Source organism: Moschus berezovskii, chromosome 6 (assembly GCF_049115385.1).
Source record: "Moschus berezovskii isolate FMDL1 chromosome 6, NW_MosBer_1.0, whole genome shotgun sequence".
Lineage (NCBI taxonomy): Eukaryota > Metazoa > Chordata > Mammalia > Artiodactyla > Moschidae > Moschus > Moschus berezovskii.
In genome coordinates, this window is record NC_142465.1 from 114,604,917 (window position 1) to 114,626,004 (window position 21,088).

General features: G+C 51.7%; 1 protein-coding gene across 4 annotated transcripts in view; it reads left to right on the top strand.

The window, feature by feature from the left end:
- The window catches only part of SYNGR1 (synaptogyrin 1), a 31,809-nt gene extending 15,874 nt beyond the window's left edge, over positions 1–15,935 (top strand). The window contains exons 2-4 of one of the 4 annotated variants that reach the window (XM_088837499.1): positions 5,979–6,216; positions 7,599–7,744; positions 8,872–9,377. In XM_088837499.1, coding sequence (XP_088693625.1) covers positions 5,979–6,216; positions 7,599–7,744; positions 8,872–9,180 — 693 coding nt within the window. In that variant the 3' untranslated portion in view covers positions 9,181–9,377. The other 3 variants (XM_055394483.2, XM_055394484.2, XM_055394485.2) reach the window with 3 other exon arrangements.
- The last annotated feature ends 5,153 nt before the right edge of the window (positions 15,936–21,088 follow it).

Below are 21,088 nucleotides of genomic sequence, written 5' to 3' on the forward strand. Positions count from 1 at the left end.
AGCATCTCTAATCACCAGGGAAATGCAAATCAAAACCACAGTGAGGTATCACCTCACATCAGTCAGAATAGTTATCATCAAAAAGAACACAAATAGCAAACGTTGATGAGGATGTGAAGAAAAGGGAATCCTCATACACCTTTGATGGGAATGTAAATTAGTGCAGCTACTGTGGAAAACAGTATGGAGGTGTCTCAAAAAACTAAAAATAGAACTACTGTATGACCCAGCAGTTCCACTCCTGGGCATATATCTGAGAAAAACAAAAACACTGATGTGAAAAGATACATGTACCCCAATGTTCACAGCAGCATCATTTACAGTTGCCAAGGAATGGAAGCAACCTAAGTGTCCATCATCAGATGAACGGATAGGAACTTGCCTGGTGCTCTATTGGCTAATTCTGTACTGCCAGTGCAGGGGACCAGGGTTCAATCCCTGGTCATGGAACTGGATCCCACATGTTGCGTGAAGAGTTTGCATGCTACAATGAAGATCCCACGTGCCACAACTAAGACCCCCATGCAGCCAAATAAAAATAAATATACTTTTTTTAAAAAAGGTGAATGGATAAAGAAGATGTGGTATATATATGCAATGGAATACTCAGTTCAGTTCAGTCGCTCAGTTGTGTCCGACTCTTTGCGACCCCATGGACTGCAGCACACCAGGCTTCCCTGTCCATAACCAACTCCTAGAGCTTGCTCAAACTCGTGTCCATCAAGTCGGTGATGCCGTCCAACATCTCATCCTCTGTTGTCCCCTTCTCATGCTGCCTTCAGTCTTTCCCAGTATCAGAATCTTTTCCAAGGAGTCAGTTCTTTGCATCAGGTGGCCAAAGTATTGGAGTTTCAGCTTCAGCATCAGTCCTTCCAGTGAATACTCAGGACTGATTTCCTTTAGGATGGGCTGGTTGGATCTCCTTGGTGTCCAAGGGACTCTCAGGAGTCTTCTTCAACACCACAGTTCAAAAGTATCAATTCTTCGGCACTCAGCTTTATTTAGAGTCCAACTCTCACATCTGTACATGACTACTGGAAAAATCATAGCTTTGACTAGACAGACCTTTGTCTATAAAGTAATGTCTCTGCTTTTTAATATGCTGTCTAGGTTGGTCATAGCTTTTCTTCCAAGGAGCTGCTGCTGCTGCTAAGTCACTTCAGTCGTGTCCGACTCTGTGTGACCCCCTAGACGGATTCTTGAGAATCCCAGGGACGGGGGAGCCTGGTGGGCTTCCGTCTAGGGGGTCACACAGAGTCGGACACGACTGAAGTGACTTAGCAGCAGCAGCAGCTCCTTGGAAGAAAAGCTATGACCAACCTAGACAGCATATTAAAAAGCAGAGACATTACTTTATGGACAAAGGTTCTTCCAAGGAGCAAGTGTCTTAATTTCATGGCTGCAGTCACCATCTGCAGTTATTTTGGAGCCCCAAAAAATAAAGTCTGTCACTGTTTCCATTGTTTCCCCATCTATTTGCCATGAAGTGATAGGATCAGATGCCGTGATCTGTTTTCTGAATGTTGAGTTTTAAGTCAACTTTTTCACTCTCACTTTCATCAAGAGGCTCTTTAGTTCTTTGCTTTCTGCCATAAGGGTGGTGCCGTCTGCATATCTGAGGTTATTGATATTTCTCCCGGCAATCTTGATTCCAGTTTGTGCTTCATCCAACCTGGCATTTCGCATGATGTACTATAAGTTAAATAAGCAAGGTGACAATATACAGCCTTGATGTATTCCTTTTCAAATTTGGATCCAGTCTGTTGTTCCATGTCCAGTTCTAACTGTTGCTCCTTGACCTGCATACAGACTTCTTAGGAGGCAGGTAAGGTGGTCTGGTATTCCCATCTCTTTCAGAATTCTCCATAGTTTGTTGTGATCCACACAGTCAAAGGCTTTGGTGTAGTCAATAAAGCAGAAATAGGTATTTTTCTGGAATTCTCTTGCTTTTTCGATGATCCAACAGAAGTTGACAATTTGATCTCTGGTTCCTCTGCCTTTTCTAAAACCAGCTTGGAATGGAATACTGCTGCTGCTGCTGCTAAGTCACTTCAGTCGTGTCCGACTCTGTGTGACCCCATAGACGGAAGCCCACCAGGCTCCCCCGTCCCTGGGATTCTCCAGGCAAGAACACTGGTGGAATACTACACAGTCATAAAAAGAAGGAAAATTTGCCATTTGCAGCAACATGAATGGCCTTGGAGGGTATTATGCTAAGTGAAATAAGTCAGACAGAGACAAGTACCATCTATCAGTTATATATGGAGTCTAAACAGTGCAGCAAACTAGTAAATACAACCAAAAAGAAGCAGATTTACAGATACAGAGAACAAATTGTGGTTACCAGCAGGGAGGGGCAATATAGGGGTTAGGGACGAAGAGGTACAAACTATTATGTATAAAATAAGCTACAAGGATTTATCGTATATCATGGGGACTATAACCAATATTTTATAATAACTATAAATGGAGTATAACCTTTAAAAACTGAATCACAAGTATATATTATATACTTATGACATATAATATACAATTATACTTCAATATAATTGAAGAGATCCTTCCCTGGTGGCTCAGACAGTAAAGCATCTGCCTACAATGCGGGAGACCTGGGTTCAATCCCTGGGTCAGGAAGATCTTCTGGAGAAGGAAATGGCAACCCACTTCAGTATTCTTGCCTGGAGAATCCCATGGATGGAGGAGCCTGGTGGGCTACAGTCCTTGGGGGTCACAAAGAGTCAGACACGACTGAGCGACTTCACTTTGACTATACTTCCATAAAAAATGTAGATTTGTTTTATATGTCTATTACTGCTACACTGATGTATCTAGTACGTTATAAAATCCATGTGTAGACATCTTAAAGTTACAATTTAAAAAATGATGCTTTTCATATTTTTTCTCACACCTGCCATGGAGTCTCTACCCATCCAAGGTGTTAGCTAAGGACAAAAATGTGTCTGGTTCACACTGAAATTATAGTTCTTTATTGTGGAAAAATTGGGAAGCAAAGGGAAGTGGGAAATGGGCAATTAAAATTTTCTGCATTAAAATGGATGAACAACAAAGACGTACTTTATAGGACAGGAATTCTGTTATGTGGCAGCCTGGATGGGAGGGGAGTTTGGGGGAGAATGGACATGTGTAGGTATGGCTGAGTCCCTTTGCTGTCCACCCGAAACTAGCTCAGCCTTGTTAATCAGCTATGTGCTTAGTTGCTCAGTTGTCCTGACTCTTTACAACCCCATGGCCTGTCCCCTGCCAGGCCTCTCTGTCCATGGAATTCTCCAGGCAAGAACACTGGAGTGGGTTGTCATTCCCTTCTCCAGGGGATCTTCCCCACCCAGGGATCGAACCTACGTCTCCTGTGTCTCATGCATTGCAGGCAGATTCTTTACCCAGTGAGCCATTCGGGAAGCCCTTAACCAGCTATACTTCAATATGAAATAAAAAGTTAAAAAAGTCCTATACAGCTGCACCTCGAGTTCACTGCAGCCACATCTGAGGCTCCATCTTCCTGTCTGTGTGTTTGTCCATTGACTGTGGGTGGGCCTCTTCATCCTCAGAGTTTCAGGGGAGGTGAGAGGCAGGAGGAAGAAGCGTGGACTTCAGAATCAGGTCACTGGGTTTGAAGCCAGCTCTGCCACGTCCCAGCTGTGTGACTCTGGGCACATAAACTAACACCTTCACCTTCCCTGTCTCATCTGCAAAACGCCAACGATACTGATTGTATTCATTAGCTGCTGCTGCATCATGGCACACCCACAAATGTAATGAGTTAAAACATGCAATGTTCAGGGACTTCCATGGTGGTCCAGTGGTTAAGACTCCGCCTTCCAATGCAGAGAACACTGGTTCAGTCCCTGGTTAGGAAACTGAGATCCCACATGCGGTGCAGCAGTTAAGCCCACATACCAAAACTAGAGAGAAGCCTGCACGCAGTAACCAAAATCCTGCATGCTGCAACTAAGATTTGATGCAGCCAAACAAATAAAGCACACGTGAAAAAAAAAACAACAACAAAAGCGCTTGTATTCTCACAGTTTCCACGGCCAGGAGCCTGCTTAGTGAGGCGCCACTGCCTCGCACATCGTGGTGTTGGCCAGGGCTGCAGTTTCTTCTGAAGGCTGAGGGTAGCTGTCATCAGGCTTACTTACACGGCGCTGCCAGGCCTCATTCCCCGTAGGCCGAGTTCCCTGTTGGCTGTTGCCTGGAGACCTCCCTCAGTTCCATGTCCGTGTGTTTCTCCATAAGGCAGCACAAAACCTGGCAGCCGCTTCCCTCAGCACGAGCAAGGAGGGGCCGGAGAGGATGAGCTTGACCGAGGCCGGGTCTTTGTAATCTCCTCACACAAGTGACATCCCGTCGCTTCTGCCATACTCTGTTTGTTTAGCAGCAACTCGCTAGGCTCAGCCCGGTCAAGGGGAGGAGATAGCACAAGGATGTAGATGCTGGGAGGCAGGGTCAGGAGGGGCCACCACCCCTGCTGGCAGCCAACTCAGCTGAAACAGACGCGTCTTGGAGGTTGTTGGGGGCGTTAAAGGAGGTACCACCTGTTACACTTGGGTCCTGCAGGTTGCCCTGTGATTGACAGGGTTGTAACTGGTGAATTTGTTCATTTGTCATTCTTTTGTGCTTGTCAGCGCCTGGGCATCAGGGAAGGGTGGGACCAAGGACAGGGCCTGAGACCCCAGAACAGCCTGTCATTCCACCGAACCCATGATGGGGCTGGCTCATGCCAGAATCAGTCAGGGGCTTGCAGGCTCAGCAGTTCACCACCTGGAGGGCTGAGACCGCATCTTCTGGGAGGCTGGGTCCAGTCCTAGAGGAACCTTCGTGTCAGGGCCCAGGAAAGCCTCTTAGCACCTGGCTGGAAGGGGAGTGGGGCCACATCTGTGGTTGGGGCGGGGGTCCTCAGTGCCTCCAGCTGAAGAAGTGATTGACCCCACCTGTGCTGTGTGAAATATCAATAACCTCAGATATGCAGATGACACTACCCTTATGGCAGAAAGTGAAGAGGAACTCAAAAGCCTCTTGATGAAAGTGAAAGAGGAGAGTGAAAAGGTTGGCTTGAAGCTCAACATTCAGAAAACAAAGATCATGGCATCTGGTCCCATCACTTCATGGGAAATAGATGGAAAAACAGTGGAAACAGTGTCAGACTTTATATTTTTGGGCTCCAAAATCACTGCGGATGCTGATTGCAGCCATGAAATTAAAAGACGCTTGCTCCTTGGAAGGAAAGTTATGACCAACCTTGATAGTATATTAAAAAGCAGAGACATTACTTTGCCAACCAAGGTCCGTCTAGTCAAGGCAGTGGTTTTTCCCGTGGTCATGTATGGATGTGAGAGTTGGACTGTGAAGAAAGCTGATCGCCGAAGAATCGATGCTTTTGAACTGTGGTGTTGGAGAAGACTCTTGAGAGTCCCTTATACTGCAAGGAGATCCAACCAGTCCATTCTAAAGGAGATCAATCCTGGATGTTCATTGGAGGGACTGATGCTAAAGCTGAAACTGCAATACTTTGGCCACCTCATGCGACGAGTTGACTCACTGGAAAAGACTCTGATGCTGGGAAAGTTTGGGGGCGGGAGGAGAAGGGGACGACGGAGAATGATGGATGGCATCACCGACTCTGTGGACATGAGTTTGAGTGTACTCCGGGAGTTGGTGATGGACAGGGAGGCCTGGCGTGCTGTGATTCATGGGGTCGCGGAGAGTCGGACACGACTGAGCGACTGAACTGAACTGAACTGAACTGTGCTGTGTGACCCCAAGCAAGTTTCCCTCCCTCTCTGGGCCTCGCCCTCTGACCTGCCTGCCTCACCCCGGCCCTGTGACTGGGGTAAAGAGGGCTTACAGAGGGGCAGGCAGCCGGCGAGGGGGTTGGTAGTCCTCCCCTCCCCTCCCTCACCTCGGGCTGAGGGGCCTGCCTGGGTCTCACGGCCACTCCCATCCCTCCTCTGTCACCGCAGGTGTTCTCCATCGTGGTGTTCGGCTCCATCGTGAATGAGGGCTACCTCAACAGCCCCTCGGAAAGCGAGGAGTTCTGCATCTACAACCGCAACCCCAACGCCTGCGGCTACGGCGTGACCGTGGGCGTGCTCGCCTTCCTCACCTGCCTGCTCTACCTGGCCCTGGACGTGTACTTCCCCCAGATAAGCAGCGTCAAGGACCGGAAGAAGGCCGTCCTGTCGGACATCGGCGTCTCGGGTGAGCCCCACCCCAGTGGGTACTGTGCCCCCCGCCCCCCACCAGCAGCACAGAGTCTGCAGGGGGCTCTCCTGACCGTGGTCCTGCTCAGCCTCACATACATCTGGAAGGTGGCTGCCACCCTTCTGCCCATTTTCCAGATGGGGAAACTGAGGTACAGGCGGTTGCAAAGGGACAAACCTGGGGTCACAAGGCTGGCAGCAGGGTTGTGTAGGACCAAGGTGGGGCCCGAGACCCCAAGACAGCCCACAGCTCATGGCAGAGTAGGAACACAATGTCCAGAGGGGGTTCCTCTGCTTTCAGGGGCCTCCTCTGGTCCCCCTTCCTGGTAGAGCCCCGTGAAAACTAAACCGGGTGATGGCCGAAGGCCCTGCACACAGTAGGTGCCCTGTGAGGGTCAGGACTTGGGGCTGGGGAGCTGCCCTTGCCCTTCAGAAGCGGCTTTGGCAGAGGTACTCTGGCCTCTGTCCCAGTGAGTCCGAGAGACTGATTGGAGGAGGCTTGGGCTTGGTGTCCCTGGCCTGGGGCTCTCAGGTCTCTATCTGGGGCCCCTCCAGCCACTTCCAGGACTCTCAGGATGTGCGTGGTCTCCAGGCAGTGAGGCCTGTGGCCCCTTGAACTTGAAAGTGCAAATATGCCACGAGTGTTTCTCAAACTGTGCTCCATGGAGCCCTAGGGTCCCCCAGCAGTGCCTCTGGGAGGGGCTGGGCTCTAGGTGCCACCCCTTGGGCACGCACGCTGTTTATCCACAGCAGCTCTGGGCCTCTCCAGGTAGACTGTGGGCATCCAGAGAAGAACCTGTCCACACAAGGCTCCCACCCCTAAAACTCCCAGACCTGGGCTCTCAAAGGAACACTCAGCCACCTCAAGGCTCTGTGGGACTTCAAACAGACATGTCCCCTCGTCCTCCCCGGTCCAGTTCTCTGGGATGCTGCAGCCAGGCTGGGGTGGAGGGTTCAGGTGGCCGCCCCTCACAGGAGAGCTGCAGGCCTCAGGCTGGACCACGGGTCAGTCAGGGATTCAGCGGGGAAGCCTGTGCTGGCTGAGCTTAGAGCAGCGCGCCCGAGGCTCACTGACTTTTCTCTGTCTCTCCCTCTCCCCGTCCCTCCCTCTCTCACTGCCCGCCCCTCCCTGACTCTGCCCCGGGCCTGGCCGCCTCCTTCCCCGGGGTCTCTCTCCTGCTCCGGGTCTGGCCGGCCTCTCTGTTCTCGCCTGTGCTTCCCTGCGCTCTCCGCATTCTCACCCCCCACCTCCTCTCCCTCTGTGGGTGGGGAGCGTGGGAGACGCGCCCTTGAACCTCCCTGGTTCCTCGGTTTCCCGTCTCCTCCTCCCCACCCGCCCTCTCCCCCTACGTGGGCTGCCTGGCCCTGCGCCCACCCCAGCCTTCTGGGCCTTCCTTTGGTTCGTGGGCTTCTGCTTCCTGGCCAACCAGTGGCAGGTCTCCGAGCCCAAGGACAACCCACTGAACGAGGGGACAGACGCGGCCCGGGCTGCCATTGCCTTCTCCTTCTTCTCCATCTTCACGTGGGTGAGTACACCAGCCAGCCAGCCCACACCGGCCCGCCCCAGCCGGGCTCCCGGGCGGGGGTGCCTTTGAGCACAGCCAGGGTCTCTGTTCTGCTTCCTGCCTCAATGCACATGGCAGGGCTGCTCCCTGAGGAGGGAGACCGCTGCCCTTTGCCAGCCAGGATGGTTGGGGGTGATGGCAGACCCTGGCTCTGGTGCAGGGCACCCGTCCTGTGGGAACAGATTCCCCTCCTAACCACTCCAGTCATTGGGTGATAGTTATTTACTGTTCCCTTTTACAGATGAGAAGGCTGCGGCCTAGATGGGAAGATAAGGCTTTGAGGTTCAAAGCTGAGAAGGAGCAGAGGCTGAGTCAGGAGACCGGGGTTAAATCTTCGGGCTTCTCCTAATTTTCTGGGCCTCTGTCTTCCTGTCTGTAAAATGGGGAGATTGGGTTTGCAGTGGGCTGTGTCACAAACACAGGTGCCCATCTGGCAGGCAGAATGAGAGAAGGCATGAGTGGACCGGGCGGCAGGTGTACAGCATCCTGAAAGGGCACCCTCTACCTGGCCCCTGTTCTGAGCAGGACTAAATGGCAAGCCACTCCAGTACTCTTGCCTGGAAAATCCCATGGACGGAGGAGCCTGGTAGCCTGCAGTCCGTGGGGTCGCTAAGGGTTGGACACGACTGAGCGACTTCACTTTCACTTTTCACTTTCACACATTGGAGAAGGAAATGGCAACCCACTCCAGTGTTCTTGCCTGGAGAATCCCGGGGACGGGGGAGCCTGGTGGCCTCCGTCTATGGGGTCACACAGAGTCGGACACGACTGAAGTGACTTAGCAGCAGCAGCAGCAGGGACCCACAGAGGCAAGGGCTTCTGGTTTTCCCAGGGAGGCCAGGAATCTGAACTTCTATGTGGATTCTGATCTTTGTGTGTTAAAAATACATATATATTTGACCTCCACATATATATGTAGGTCAAAAAAATCATGTCTCTGGGCCACCCTGGCCAGAAGTCACCCCTTTGTGGACTTTGGATCTGGTGGTCTCGAGCACCAGGCAGCATGACAGCGTGACTGGCCCCTCCTTCCCACTGGTTCCATGTCCTCTCAACATATTTTTTCTTCTCCCATCTCCCTCCTGCAGATATCCAGGGTCATATGGGCTCCGTTCCCCTGTCCCAAGGGGTCTCCCTTCCCCTCCCACAACCCCCTCCCATCCAGGCCTTTGAGCTGTCCTCGGCCTTCTGCAAAGAGAAGCCCCCCGGGACTGTATGTTGGCACCAGCGCCGGCCACTCCCATGAGACCGTGCTGCAGCCAGCCTTCCCTATGCCCCTCCTGGGCCCATCCTGGCCATATTTCTTCCTCTTTTTGTGGACACCTACACAGGGAGGCCTGGCGTGCTATGATTCATGGGGTCGCAAAGAGTCGGACACGACTGAGCGACTGAACTGAACTGAACTGAACTGAACACATCCCTTTTCCCCTGGGGCGGGGCTTGCAGAGGGGGAGTGAGTGAGTGGTCACCACGACTTCCAGGGGCGGGGTCTGAATGGCTGACTGACAGGCGCCGACCAGCCCCGTGAAGCCAACCTCCCTGATGGCGCCTCTGCCTGCCCCATCTTCTTCCCCGCCGGCCTCACCCCTGCTCTCTCCTGGCAGAGCCTGACCGCAGCCTTGGCCGTGCGGAGATTCAAGGACCTTACCTTCCAGGAGGAATACAACACGCTGTTTCCCGCCTCGGCACAGCCGTAGGCCTGCACAGCTTCCAGAAGCAGGAAGCCCTAAGTATATGCCCAGTGGCAAGGTTGAAGGGCAGCCCGCTGCCTGGACCAGCCAAGATGCCACGGCGTGCAGGGTAGCGGAAGACTGGCTAGAGGGGTCAGTTAAGGCTCACCACTTCCTCATCACCTCCTTTGTTGATTCTTCATGTGTCTGTTCATTTAGTAAACATTTATTGAGCAACTGTTCTGTGCCTAGTGATGAATCAGAGGTGGTTCCTGGCCCCAGGAGCCCACAGGCTGGGGATGGGAAGATAGACAAACCGAAATCTCTCTCAAACGCACTGCCACAGGCTGGAGGTGGCTCCATAAGGGCTGCCAGGGTGCTGAGCTGTGGGCTGAGAGCCCCTCCCACAGCTGCAATATGAAGGCCAATTTTACAGTCCCCGTGGAGGCTGGCTGCCAAGAGGGGCCTGGCCCAGCACAGCAGAGGACTCCTGGTCTGACTCTGCTCTCGTGTGCTGTGGGACCCTGGGCAGAACCATGCACCGCTCTGCGCCTCAGTCTACCTCCCTGGACTGAGGAGCAATAATGAACCAACCGCTCAGGGCTGTTGTGCAGATGAGACGAAGGTCGGCACAGGGCTTGGCACAGAGATGCTCAATAAATGTCCGTTCTTTTGTTCATCCATTCATTCTCTCCAAGGAGTCAGGGACACCTTCATAACTTCTTCTTTGGGAGTGATTCCTGTATGGTGAATCCCTGATCTTCCAAAGGACCTTGGCCTCCAGTCCTGCACAGGTTCCCTCCTTGGGGCCCTCAGCTGCTCTGGAACACAGACTGGCCCCTGGGGCAAAGCCCTGCGCAGTGGAGATGCTGCAGAGAGTGCTCCTGCTCTGAAGAAGCAGAGCCAGGTGGACCACTAGGTCCCTGGGCTCTGAACGGAACTCCCAGCCTCACCTCTGCACCCAGGCCCAGCAGGGGCCCACACCCCCTCCAGGGTTCCTGTCTGTGGCTCTTTGAACTGGATGGCTCAGAGAGTCCTTAACTCAGCTGGGGTGAAGGAGTGACTACAGAGATAGCACTAGCTGCCTGTAGCCAGAGCCCCGCCCTGGAAGGGTCTCCAAAGGTCATCGGCTCCAGCCCTCTGCCTCTGTGCATGACAGCAGTAGAGCCAGGGAGCTCAGGAGGACCATGTCTGCAGAAATTCCTCTCAGGGACTCATTCATCCATTCCCTTTGTGCTCTTGTGGACTTGCTGATGGCTCAAGGCTGCTGAAGACGTGGTCTCCACCCTGGGTGGGGGAGGGGCTTTCCACCTCCCTTCCCCAGGCTCCTGCATCCGAGCATCCTGTAGCCGGGACCTCATACCAACATCATGGAAAATACAAAAGGGCCGCTCCTGATTTCCTCAACCCACCTCCTTGAGGCCTGGTCTGCCTTTTCCAGGCCCCTGGCACTTTGCCCCTGCCTCTCATCTGTTGGCCCTCTCAGGTTCCCGGCTGACTTAGTGCCTTGTCAACTGGCTGATCAAAGGGAAGGAGATGGGGAGGGCCCTGGCCTAGGAAGGGGCAGGACCTCTATGTTCAGATCTGGGTTCTGGCACTGACTCTGCCATGAGGCCCCCCTTTCTAGGCCTCAGTCTTCCTGGCCCCCAAACAGAAGTATGTAGAACATAAACATTTTCCCATCACAGGCAGATGACCTAGGTTGGGAAGACCTCTGGAGAAGGCTTTCAGAGTAAACCTGTAAACACGTTCTTTTAATGACAGGTTTAATTTATTCCCTAGCTTGGTGTGATCAGTTTCATTGTCCTTAATAATAATGTAATTGCTTTTACTTAAAAAGGTTTTCCCAACTATGTGTATATGCTGTATACAAGTCTTTTCCAACTGAGTTCTATGTTAAAAGGGCTTCAGTGGTCAGATTGTGGTTGCTTGCTTGGGGATCCCAGCTTACATGAAATAATCAAAGCTCTGATGACACCTATGGTCCTCTGTTTAACTCAGTTTCCCAGATTTATTTGATTAAGCATTTCAATTAGAATTAGATTCAGCAGCAAATAACAGAAATCACAAATGACAGTGGTCTAAAAAAAGTCTAAGTCTGGGAAGACAGTCCAGGGCTGGCATAAGTGACTCCACAAGTTTTTAGTGACTGAGGCCTCTTCCATCCCTACAGTTTGGCTCATGGACCTCATGGTCCATTATGGTAGCTACAGCACCAGCTCTCACATCTGCATTCCAGGCATCAAGTCAAAGGGTGAGACAGGGAACTTGGGGCCAACACGTTGGCTAGAGCTTAGTGATATGGCTATGCCTAGCTGCAAGAGGGACAGAATAACTTTTAGGAGAGGCCAACATTTCTCTGTCCCACCAAGAAATTTTTTTCTCCATCCCATCTAACATTCTAAGAACACAGTTGGTGAAGGATATTATGGGGGCTTAGGCCATTTTAACACCAGAGTGGAGAGTCTAGAATTTTTTTTTGACGCTCAGTAACCTTTGGCATTAGGGGTCATTAGGCAGGTGATCTCCGAAGTTCTTATTGGCTGGACATTGTGGTTCTGGGCTGGCTTCTGAAGACAGCTTTCCCCCGTCCCCCTTCAAGCGTGTTTTGAGGATATTTAACCCTCTACTGTCTGTGTCCTGTGGACTAACCTCTACTAACCCAGTCTCTTGTCTGTCTCTCCCCTAACCACCCCCTCCCGCCTGTCCTTGTCCCTGCCAACCCCCGTCCCCAGGCGGGCCAGGCTGTGCTGGCCTTCCAGAGGTACCAGATTGGCGCCGACTCGGCCCTCTTCTCCCAGGACTACATGGACCCCAGCCAGGACTCCAGCATGCCTTACGCCCCCTACGTGGAGCCCAGCAGCGGGCCAGAGCCCACCAGCATGGGCGGCACCTACCAGCAGCCGGCCAGCGCCTTCGAGCCCGAGCCCCAGGGCTACCAGTCACAGGGCTACTGAGCCACAGGAACCACCTGCCCCCCGCCTGCCCCTGAGCCACCCCAGCTGCCCCCTGCCCCCTCCCTCCACACCCAGCCCCCCCTGCTCCCTCCCCGGCTGCCCTGCCCGGCACCTCCATGTGGTTCCACTGAGGTCCAGGGCTGCTCGGGTGGGCGGGGGCAGTGAGGTGTTGGGGGTGTCCACATGTGTGTGCAGGTGTGCGGCGCCCTGGGGGGTTGCATTCATTCCTTATGTCTGCGAGCCTTCATTGAGCACCTACTGTATGTCAGGCTTGTGCCTGGCACGAGTGCTAAGACAGATGGTCCCCGGAGACAAGGAAGAGGGGATGTGGAGGAGGCCCTGCTCTTAACCAGACGTAGGAATGGAGAGAATGTTCCACCGGGAGGATGCTGGGAAGGTTTGACTGCGGGGTGTGAGTATCCGCAGGACACTGGGGGCTGTCACCTGCTAGGAGTGTTGGGCCGTCTCCATTTTATGGTTGAGGAAACTGAGGCCTGATGAGGTCAGGGTCACTCAGGCAGCCGGTGATAGAGGTGGAGCCACCACAGGCTGCCCGACTACAGAGCACCTTCTGTCCCCCAGGGTCCCCACCATCTCCCATCCCCGAGCCTGGGGCTCCGCTGCTCAGTGCTGCAGTCCCTCTGGGAGGCCTTGGGGACCTCAGCCCGTGAGATACCCTGATTCTGCTGCAAGCCAGGGGCCTGCTCTGCCCTGACTGTTCTGCCCAGCGGGACAGCCCTGCCTCCAGGCCCCTCTCCCCACATCCCACGGGCCTCTCCCCTGGCCGCCTTCCCAGGCGAGAGAGCTGAGCGGGCTGGCCTGGCTCCCATGTACCACTTCGAGCTGTGTGCATCCTCCCAGGAGCTCCAGCAGGCCTTCATGGCCTCCCAACGGAATGACCACTGTCCCTGCCTCTGGCAGTGGCGCACTAAGTCCCTGCCTGGGGCTGGGTGGACAAGGAGGCCTGGAGGGGGAGTGCCTGGCCCAGGATCACAGTGAGTGAGTGGCAGAGCTGGGCTTGCTACCTGGGCTACTTTGTCCCAGCCACCCAACAGGTGCCCTCTTCCCTGCCCCTGCGATCTCCCAGGAAACAGAACTGATCTGGAACACTGTGTCATCTTTCCTTCATCTGGGGTCAGCTGGGGGCCGAGGGGCAGGGATGGCCAATCCAAGGCCTTCCAGAAGGCCTGCCAAGTGACTGGGCTCCCTGTGGGAAGACAGGGCTCTAGAGCCAGCTCGGCCTCTGCCTGGAAGCTGCTGCCATGGGACAGACTGTCCCCAAGATGAGTGGCGAGAGCCCCTCGGGCATGGAAGTCTGGGGGAGGCCACAGGCTAGGGGAGAGGGTGGCAGGTGTCCCCCGAGGCACGGGGGTTGTGAGGAGGGACTCTTGTGTAATGCAGGCTCTCCACTGAGCCTTATAGGATGGAGAGGCCTTGAAGTGGGGAGACAGTGTGGGGACAGTGCCTCGGGTAGCAGGGCAGCGGGATTGTGGGTTGGCACAGTGCTGGGTGTTGCCACCACCAGCCTCCACGAGAACCCTAAGAGGCAGGTCATATTCACTTACTTGCCTGTTGACTCAGCAGTGATGGGGCATTTGTGGCGGGAACACAGAGGGTGGGGTGTCTGCCTTCAAGGAGCTGACTGTCCTCAGAGATGAACGTTAAACCGACCGATGGACTCAGGGTCCCTTATGGGGGCCAGGCACTGTGTGAGTACAGCTATATGGACTGCAGGTCCCCATGGAGGGACCCGGAGGACGATTAGGTGTTAGCGTGGCAGTGAGGGAAGGAGAGGGAATTTCCTTGGCAGAGAAGCAGCACCATTGTCCCCACTTAACAGAAGGAGAAACGGGCTCAGCGCGCAAGTGAGTTAGCAGTGGAGCATGGATCAGGTCTAATCAAGTCCTCCCAAGGGGCAGCGGTGACAGGAGAGGACCCCAGACAGCTGGGTGACAGCTGCTTGTTGGAGACTCAACTTTCCCCATCTGGGGAAGGGGCTCCCCCAGGGTGGCCCAGGTCGGAACAGGCTGGGACTCTGATATCCTCCAAGTTGAGCAGTGGAGCGTGCACTAGACCAGAGGTTTGCAAAGCAGGTGGATGTGGTCTGTTTCTGGCAGAGAGAAGTTTGGTGTCCACACAGAATGCTGAGAAGCCCTCCCCCTCAGCCCCTCCCTACCAAAACCCTCCCTTGCTGGGGAGACCCCAGGGTGCTGCCTGTCTGTTCCCCTGGGCACTGACCAGCTGCTGGTGATGCTGGGTGAGAGAGCAAGGTACTGGGTATTTATTAGAGTCTCCCTGCCATCCCAGAATGGGAAGGTTTACCAGACCCCCTGCCAGGAATGGGGATGCTGAATCATTTCACTCAGCCTTCCCCATTAGTCCTGGGGTGCCGCCCAGGCAGGACCCCACCCGTGGTCAGGCTGTGCCCTGGTGGGTGAGAAAGAGAGGACCAGAGATGTGGAGCGCAGGATTTAATTGAGACCCAGGGCTCCTGACTCCCTTTCTGAGTGGTTGGTGGGGAAGTCTTGCTGCTTCTGTTGGCTGAGGACAATCCCCTGGAGGCCTCAAGCCTGGAGCCACTGCTCACAGGTCAGTGGTACCCCCTTTCCTTCCCTGCTGCCCCCCTCTGCCTCCCTCCTGCTTCCAAGCCCTTCCTTGGAGAAGGGCACCCCTGCAGTCTGACCGCGCTGAGTTTGGACCCCCTCCTCCCATCGAGTGCAAGGGAGGGCCAAGGAGAACTGGGTTCCACACGAGTTTAGAGCTTCGAGGACCCTCACAGGGGTGAAGTCTGGGCCAGGGAGACAGTGACGTGTCCACGGTTAAGCACAGAGCTAGAGCTTCCAGATCCAGGTCTCTAGCCTCTGATTGTGCAGTCACAGGTCATCTGCCTGGGTGTGACTCCTGCCACACCTGGGGGTGTAACTGTTGGGGCTAGCTCTGAGGGTCCCAGCATCTTCTCCCCACTCCAGCCTTCCCAGGTGATTCTTGATCTTCAAAGACTGTTGGGGGTCCCAGGCTTTCCCCATGTAACCAAGACCCCCCCGCCCCATACTACCCCTCGGGAGCCCCCAATCTTGGCCCAAGACCCCTTTGATTCTCTATGGAGCACAAAGGGGGAGCACCCCTCCCAACAAGAGTTTGTGGGAGGATGGATGTGTCCACCCATCTCCTGGCGCTGCCCCTCAATGTGACACTCCCCGTCCCCAGGTGCCCACAGCCCTTGTCTGGGTGCCCCCGCCCTGCCCGCAGCGTTACTGCCTGTGTATAGTATAAATACATATATTTTCTATATATAAGATGTATAATATAAGGCTCCACAAATATATCTGTGTGCGTGTGCGCAGTGAATGGTGGTCCCCATCCTGGGCCCCCACTCTGGACTCCCCCACCACCCGGTTAAGTCTCTCAAGAGTGAATCCAGTGGCCCCGTGGCACCCTCTTCTATGACATCTGTCCATTTGTGGTGAACCAAGTCAAGGTGGTGACTTCTGGTGACATAGTAATAAAGTGAAGACTCAAAACCCACCAGTGGACTGCAGAGCGTCACAGTGTTTCTTTGTTCTTCATGAGTGTGGCTTGGCATTTTCCTATCGCCTCTGTCTCCCCTGACCTGGAACATGCTTTATTGTTCATTATTGTTTAGTTAAAAAGTAAAATCATTACAGTTGAAGCCAGTACCCCCCAACTTGACTTGTGTACACTCACACACACCCCATCGCCACTCCATAGCCTGGTCCCTTCTGGAGGCAGCCAAGATTAGGAGCATGACCTCATTCCTTCCAGACCATTCCCATGCTCTTATGTACACACATGTTTGCAGGACACTGTTTTTAAAGTTAGCTGCCCTGAGCTGTTTTAATACTTAAACAGATCCTATAAAGTGCCAGACTCTGTACTGGCCTTAGGAGTTCAACACTGAACTAGGTAGACAGTCCCGGCCCTCACAGAGGTGGTCTTCCAGCAGGGGAGATATATGTTAAACCAACATGCAAGCAAAAATCTCAACTGCGTGAAGTGCTGAGTGTCAGAAGATGCAGTTTAGACCTGGGCCCCTCTGAGCAGATGACCCTTAACCTGAAGCAGACCCCTGGGACACGGTGGGGCTGGGCTCCAACCCCTTGGGTTTGGCTAGACCCTAGGCCTCACTGTAACGGCCTTTCCCCTCAGTCTTCAAGAAGATTTATAAAAGATGAGATGGTTGGATAGCATCACCGACTCAATGGACATGAGTTTGAGCAAACTCTGGGAGATAGTGAAGGACAGGGAAGCCTGGTGGGCTACAGTCCATGGGGTCATAAGAGTTGGACATGACTGAGAACAACAGGAGTAGTCACACTGTTCTGTCCTTGAATCTTTATTCAGGTGTTCTCTCCACTCTACAGTGACCAAAGCACTTACCATATATGTTACCTGTCAAAAGACTTCAAAAATTGACAGCGAAGGACTCACATCTGCCATCGGGTGTGGGGGGTGGGGAGTGATTCAAAAGACTAAGTCTTGGATCAAGAAGATGGGTCCCCAAAAGGGCTGAACGGGACATCCCAGTGGAGACTGCCAGTCTTCCAAGATGACCAGCCCTCCACACTGATGTGGGTTTTCAAAAAGTCATCATATGATGGTCATTCACTGGACTGGAGGGAAGTCTGTAAAAGCCTGAAAGGCTTGTCACAGAGTCAGGACAAATGGGGGAAATGCGAAAATGCTTTAAAAAAATATTACTAGTTTTGAGAATCAGGGCCACTATATAATTTTCAAAGCCCAGTTCAAAATTAAATGCACAGCCTCTTTGAAAAGCAATAAAAGGGACTTCCCTGGTGGTCCAGTGGCTAAGACTGTGCACTCCCAATGCAGGGGGTCTGGGTTCAATTCCGGGTCAGGGAACTAGAGCCCACATGATGCAACGAAGACCTGGCACAGCCAAAAAAAGCAATAAAAACCCAGTAGTTAAAGGTACTAAAATATAAAGATTTTTCCTTTTAAAATATTTTATTACTTACACTTAAGGGGTAGCAGTGACACATGAGTAACACTATAAACGTAAAACTGCAAAACAAATTTTCATTGTCATAAATTTATATAATAACACCTTGTTAATATGATATCTGATTATTAAACTTTTTTGACTTACTTTTTTGCAAATTCATTTATTAAAACACATTCTTTTGCCAGTATCATTTCAATTGAAATAATGGAAAGCTATAACAATCATTCCTGGCTAATTCAAGATCACAGTTTTTTATACTTTTTAATTTTGAGAAGGATCTTTCTGCTGCTGCAACTGTTGCTGGAGTTGTTACAAATATTTCATAGGCTGTCACATTAGGTCGGAGAAGGCAATGGCAAGCCACTCCAGTACTCTTGCCTAGAAAATCCCATGGATGGAGGAGCCTGGTGGGCTGCAGTCCGTGGGGTCGCTAAGGGTCGGACACGACTGAGCGACTTCACTTTCACTTTTCACTTTCACACATTGGAGAAGGAAATGGCAACCCACTCCAGTGTTCTTGCCTGGAGAATCCCAGGGACGGGGGAGCCTGGTAGGCTTCCGTCTATGGGGTCACACAGAGTCGGACACGACTGAAGTGACTTAGCAGCAGCAGCAGCAGTCACATTAGGAGAAATTTCTAATAAACTTTCAAAATATAAATTGAAATACATCTACACATAATGATTCTTGTGGAACCATTTTCTAAAAAGATTTAACTCTTCATGCAAATCAATTTCACGTAAGTCTGACTTGAATTTTAAATGTAAATTTATACAGTGACATTTTAATGTTTTCCCCAACATTTTCTGTAACTTATGGAAGTTGTGTAAGAAACTTGAGAGTGACTTCATGATTTGTATATAATTTTAATAACCTGTTTATACATTTGCTTGCTCTATCTTCAGTTACAAGGAAAATTTAATTTTTAACATGCCTTCCTCACTAATAATGCAACTTCGCATGAAAATGGAATTCCTTTCTATAGAAGATGGTCTGTAAATTTAATTTCTATTTCTAAGCCTGTGAATACTTGCTTTGCAATGCTGCAGCAGTTTTCCAAATGAGAGGTTCTAGCTCTGAATAATTCTAATGACTCCCTGACATGCCTTATAGCAACATCCACGTATATGCTTTGGTTTTGTAATAATTTACTGACAGTTTACTGCAAGAGTCCTGGCAGTTCTTTCGCAGACTTGGGCTGCAGCATTTATATTTCTGTAGATGCTACAGGATCCACTTCCATGTGGGGTCCCTTCTCATCACAGCCTTGATGGACTGCAGCCATATTCTACTGCTGCCAGTCTGGGCACAGATCCTGGCCCCTTGCAGCCCCACAGTGTCTCAGATTGCCCAGCCATGTGAGTGCATGCCCGGTGGCCAGGCCAACTGCTCCTCACCCAGACTGCCCACTGCCTGCCGTTCTTGTTGGCCAGAACCTACTTTCTGCCACCTGCTGTATCTTCTCTGCTCACACACATGCTTCGTCGTCCCGTTGGATTTCTCTTACAAAACAAGCTCAAGGAGAAAACTGTTAAGAATTTCAAGATGCCACATGCAGACAGTAAACCAAAAACTGGATCCCCTCTGAGAGGGGATCTTGCACTGGTCACATGCCCATGAGTTCAGCACCCTCTCCATTTCCCCTTTATTCGATTCTGAATCTTTTAATGTATGATTTTTTTAAAAATCATTTTATTGATTTATTTATTTTTGGCTGTGCTGGGTCTTTGCTGCTGCGCATAGGCTTTCTCTGATTGTGGCAAGCAAGGGTTATCCTTTGTTGCGGTGTGGAGGCTTCCCGTTGTGGTGGCTTCTCTTGTTGCAGAGCACAGGCTCTAGGGCCCCTGGGCTTCAGTAGTTGCGGCTCCTGGGCTCCAGAGCACAGGCTCAAGAGTTGTAGTGCACGGGCCTAGTTGCTCCACGGCGTGTGGGGTCTTCCCAGATCAGGGATCAAACCTGTGTCCCTTGAGTTGGCAGGCGGATTCTTATCCACTGCACCACCAGGGAAGTCCAATTCTGAATCTTTTTTTTTTCCTCCTCCTTCTAGTCTCCTTGTCAGGTAGACAGCTATACCTGACTGGGCCTGTATTATTGTGCTATAATAAGAAACACATACTTAGTCTTCATCCAATCCGAGTTCCTGGCACAGAGCTCCTAAAATCCTTGGAATTTCTGAATGATCTGGGTAAGAGAATTGTCTTTTCTGTTCATAATAAGCCCCTTTTAACCACACCTGAGCAGATGTTCATGGGGTGACTTGGAAAGCCCCTAAGGATGGGGGATTGTTTCCAGGGGTATCAACCCTGTGATTAAAGGTTGGAACTTTTAGCCCTACTTGCTGACTTCTGGAGAGAGGGGAGGGGCTACAGATTGAGTTCAATAACCAACAGCCGATGATTTAGTCAATCATGCCGATGTATTGACACTCCATAAAAATCTTAACGTAAAGGGCTTCCGAGAGCTTCTAGGTCAGTGCTGGGTAGATGGCAGACCCAGAAAGGGTGTAGAAGTCCTGCAACCCCTTCCACATGCCTTGCCTTCTGTGTCTCTTCCATCTGACTGTTCCTAAAAGGCATCCTTTTATGATAAATAGGCAGTAATAAGTAAAGCACTATCTGGAGTTCTGTGAGCCATTCTAGCAAAGTATTGAACCTGAGGAGGAGAGCACGGGAACCATGATTTATATCCAGTAGCTCAGGAGTAGTTTCCGAAGGGCAGTCCCTGAAACTGCTCTCCTAACTTGAGGGATGGGACCCTAACTCCAGGTGCATAGTGTTATAACTGAATAGGGGACTTCCCTGTTGGCTCAGTGGCAAAGAATCCACCTGCCAGTGCAGGAAACACGAGTTCGATCCCCAGTCCAGGAAGATCCCACATACCTTGGAGTAACCAAGCCTGTGCTCTAGAGACTGGGAAACTCAACTGTTGAGCCCATGTGCCACAACTACTGAAGCCCAAGCACCCTAGAGCCCGTACTCAGCAACAAGAGAAGCCACCACAATGAGAAGCCCCTGCCCTGCAACGAAGAATAGCTCCCACTCACTGCAACTGGAGAAAATGCCCATGCAGCAACAACAACCCAGCAGAGCCAAAAATAAATAAATGATTTAAAAACAAAAAACCAAATAAGGTTCGGTTAGGACATTCAGCTGGTGTCAGAGAATTGGTCGGTGTGGGAAACCCACATACCTTTGGTGTCAGAAGTGGGAGTAGAAGTATAGAAGAGAAAACTGTTTTTCCCTTTAGGGCCAGCTCTATGGTAGGCACTTTGTAGTATCTATTTCACTTCTTTTACACCTGGGGATAGAGGCACTAAGCTTATCCCATTCTACTGAGGAGGAGCTGGGCTCCTCCAGGGTCACACTGGGGCAGAGCCTGAAGCACCATAGGGCCCCACCTGCAAAACCCATGCTCTTAGGCATTTTGCTGCCTTTTGTTGAAATATTTTTGTATATTTCCAATAATTCACAGATCCTTAAAGGCTTTTATGCAGCAATTCCCCCAGCTCTGAATGTTTCTGGATCCGCAAAGGCTTCAGCTTTGGTAAGCCATCCACCCTCCTCTGGGTTCACCCACCTTTGCTGTCTTCCCAAGCCTGTCCTAGAAAATTCTACTTCAAATGCTGGAAAAACTTCAACAAAACCAAAAGCCTTTTCCTCAAACTTTTTCCAAATCCACAGGCTTTTTAAAAGTC